The 4,119-nt window shown below is 46.1% G+C and overlaps 1 protein-coding gene across 2 annotated transcripts in view; it reads left to right on the plus strand.

Annotated features, from left to right (window-relative positions):
- The window catches only part of LOC142559952 (uncharacterized), a 57,552-nt gene extending 56,641 nt beyond the window's left edge, over nt 1-911 (plus strand). For both annotated transcript variants that reach the window (XM_075671660.1, XM_075671659.1), the window contains one exon: nt 169-911. In XM_075671660.1, the coding sequence (XP_075527775.1) occupies nt 169-793 (625 nt within the window). In that variant the 3' untranslated portion in view covers nt 794-911. The remainder of the gene's footprint in view (nt 1-168) is intronic.
- Nucleotides 912-4,119: the final 3,208 nt, after the last annotated feature.

Raw genomic sequence — 4,119 nt, forward strand, 5'->3', positions numbered from 1 at the left:
TCAATCTCGTCCCCACGGCCTCAAAAATCGGGCGTCACGCTCGGAGGTCATGTCGTTACAAGGCTTGTTCGCAAGGCTCAGGTCAGGGGCGCTGAAACGTCTTTCCTTCATTTGGTCGGAGTCCTCCTCATTTATTGTCTACTGCTCTCCCTCTTTACTCGTTTCCAGCACCTCGGGAGCTGTCAACGGCGACTCGGACACGTTCGCGGCGCGGCGGCAGCACTGTCTCAACTGCGGACAGGATGACCACGACACCCGGTCCAAGACGTGCCCGCGCTGGCTCGAGCTGCTCGAGGTGTCCCGATACAGGCGAGTCAACGACGTCGACGCACGAACGGCGAAAGCGGCCGTGGCCGCATCCAAGGCCGTGGAATCCAGGAGCCGCTCAGTCAAGGACGACCGACATCACGTGATCAGGTGCATCAACTCCATGCTGGCCAACTCGACGAGCTCCGACGTCGCATCGAAAGTGCCGGGAAACACGGCACCGGCACGGATAGTCTATACTGTGGAAGAACTCTTGCGGATCGGACTCGGCACGCCCGTATGCACCAGGCCTCAACATTTTGCTACGAGCAGCCGCTGCTTGTATGCATGGAGAGCAGTGGGAAGCATCGCCAGCTTGTTCTTACAGAAGACTTTCATTGCGTTCGTGAGAATTTTTTTCACGCCAGTCAGAAGTTTCACGACGGCTTACCACAGACGTTTCAGTTCATCTAAACAGGCCGGGAACGGAATGCACAGACATTGGGAAAAACGAAGCGCAGCTGACTTGCCCTTCATGATGAAATAAAAGGTGACCGACTTTAGCGGCTAACCTAGCCCACCCAGTACGAAAACTGTGGCAGTTCTTAGGTGTCTTACACACGGGTGCACGTTTTTGTACTGGTTTCAATAAATCACAGCAAATGTCAGAAGTGTGACGTCTATGCTTTTGTGCACCACTCCTTGAAAGGGTGATGTGCAGCGCTCCCTTACAGAACCAGTATGCCGCAAAGGAAAACCGCGCGGCTTCCCCGAGAAGCAAGTGCTGTATTTATTTGATAGGTCAACTTCTTGTCTCCCCCGAAACTGTTATCCAAAATGAACTACGTACCAATATTCGTGGCCAAAGAACCACGACCAGCTAGCAAAATACCGAGGCTAACTAATGGAGTTCCTTCGTCGAAGCAGCAGTAAGGCCAGTCATGGGATTACCCAGACTGGCTATAGTAAGTTATGCACATCCAATGCACTCGACGTCACCGAGGATGACGTTGTTTGGGATGCAGAGGATGCAACTTGTGGCACTGTTTAGAGAGATTTAGTTGCTGATCTCGCGATGAATAGTTTTTTGATTTTCTAAACGAAAGAAAAAGATATATGGGTCGACATATATATATATATACACATATATATGAGTGAATAAGGTTGCGTAGGTGAAGGAAAATTCTCCCTGGCACTGGAGCTTAACGCAGAAGCACAAGGTGTTTGGTGGGTAGGAACTTTAAATTAGTTTCTGTGAATTGTTCAGCTCCAGATTTCCCCAGAACCAATTCCTATATGCGTATACACTCTTGTAAAATCAAAAACGAATATCTGTTTCTTTTCTTTCATTTTGTTATGTATGACCTTCGTCAAATGAAGCTGACTTTTGTACATTTGGTACATTTAAGCGATACTCGCTGTAATGAATATCGACTCCAACTTAAAATTGAGTTTTGGGGGTTTAACGTCCAGGAGCGGTACACTGTGTTATGGGAGACGCTGTAGTCGACAAAATCGGGAACAGGATTACTTTCACCATCTGGAGTTCTGTAACGTGCATCCAAATCTAAGTATACCTGAAGCATTTTTGCATTCTGCTTCCATCAGAATGCGGCCGCCGCAGTAGGGAACCGAACCTGCACTGAGCAGCAGAGCACCCTGCGTAGCCACTGAGCCAATGCAGTGGGTTTACAGCAACATGATGGGTTTACAGCAATTACAGATATCAGTAAGACTGAGCGAATCAATATTCACAAGTGAACAAATTTTGAAAGTTTGCAGACTGAACGAAAAACAATTAGAAGTAGCATTAACTAATCGTGGCTAGGACAGTCAGTACCACGAAACAGCACTCCTCCACCCCCCCCCCCCCCGCCCTCGACAGGTTCTCTAAAATACCAGTTTCTAGTTGTGAAATAAATTGTGTTTCCTTCAAACCAGCAAGACCTGATCACCAATTAAACGTCCTTCACTTTATTAAGAGGCCAGCGAAAATTAGCATAAAAATGTTTTTAGCATAACGTTCAAAAAGGACAGTCATACTGAAGTAAGCATCATGTCGTCAAGATACTGTGCTTCCATTCACACTATGGAAATGTATCTACACTTAATGTTCATCGCTAACAATCTCAGACAAGATTTTTTCTTATCAATGTGCCTGAACTACAATTGCGTCGCCAGATTTTTTTTTCTTGTTTAGTTAGTGGTGGAGGGAGGTAGGGGGGGAGTTTACATGCCCGGGATTCCACCCCCTGGCTACGCCACGCATGGACTACACAGCATATTGCTCACCTCGTGGCCCATTACGTTTGACACTCCGTATTGCCTGACATACTCCGCCACCAATCAAAGTACAGTACTCTAGTACACCGTAATTAAAGCCTGAAAGACATTAACTTTATGCTGAAAGGGCAGTTGTTTTGCCACCCCCTTGTGATGGCCATAGCAATGACGCTGGGTTGACGGGAGGCAGTCGCTATCGCCGCGAACGCAGTTTCAGTTTCGTATTTGATGTGCAGGCAATCTTCGGACCCATTTTCTTGGATATAAAATCACGCAAACAATAAGACATTGTTAGCTGCCATTTGCACTTCGAAATTTGCCGAAGAAAGGTCGAAAATGAACGTTTCCGGCGGCGATCAATTGATTTATTGATCGATCGATCGATCGATCGATCAATCAATCAATCAATCAATCAATCAATCAATCAATCAATCAATCAATCAATCAATCAATCAATCAATAAATTCTGGAATTTTGCATGCCGAAACCAAGATCTGAATATGAGGCACGCCGTAGTGGGCAACTCAAGATTAATTTTGACCACCAGGGCATCTTTAATGTGCACGGGGCACGGGCATTTTTGCATTTCGCCCCCCATCGAAATGCGGCCACCACGGCCGGTATTTCATCCCATGACATCATGCTTAGCAGCACAACACCATAGCTACTAGGCCACCAGGGTGGGTCTTTTCGGCGGCAGATAACTTGTCCTCGACGTATTCACTGTTTCCTAGCGCCGCCAAGACCAGCGTTGCAGCCATTGGGGGACCACCATAAGGGTCAGGTGCATGACAGTGATGTTCCAAGTTATCCAGTAAAGGCTAGCTTCAGGATATAAATAATTAGTTTTGACCCATAGAAATGCGTGGGGGCTGGCGAAGACCTTCTGTCTAGATCGAATAAACTGAAATATCTTATTACCGGAGTCTAGGTAACGGTAGTCCACTGTATTCGTTTCTGGGATAACATGCAGAATATAATGGTTACCGAAGCCTTTTATAAAAGTGCAATAAGTTGGTTTGGTAGGTTCTTGTGATCATCAAAAGCCAAATTTAGGTGCTCTGGACAAAAAGATCGCAGTTGCATTAGGCCCCACGTTTTCAGCCGTATCTGCCCAGTCTGCATAGAATGGGTTAGAGTTGTCAACCAGGTGAGCAATCTGATTGACTTTCCTCACGACTGCTGCCCCATTAAGCTTATTTGAATAGCTATGTATGCATACTAATTTGTGCATCTGTAAAATAAAAACATGAATGCAATACACCAATGTTACACTACCACCTTAGGATATGGATCATCTGCTCCAGCTATTGCCTATAGACATGCATTTTTGCATGCATGCCAAGGGAGGGAGTGAAACGAGTTTCTTCCAAGAAACTGGGCTTCGTGGAAGCTTTGTGAGGCTGCACAGTTAAAGGCAAGGAGTGCGAGAGAATTTGAATATGATTAACAATTGTACAATGTCGATAGCAGCCAGTGGGATGCAGGGGCGTTACTTCACACGAATATATTTGCGGTGATAGATATAGCTGTGGTAGAAAGATGAATAATAGCAGTAGGTGTTTACAAGGAGTAGACTGCAGTGTGAAA

Source organism: Dermacentor variabilis, chromosome 10 (genome assembly GCF_050947875.1).
Source record: "Dermacentor variabilis isolate Ectoservices chromosome 10, ASM5094787v1, whole genome shotgun sequence".
Lineage (NCBI taxonomy): Eukaryota > Metazoa > Arthropoda > Arachnida > Ixodida > Ixodidae > Dermacentor > Dermacentor variabilis.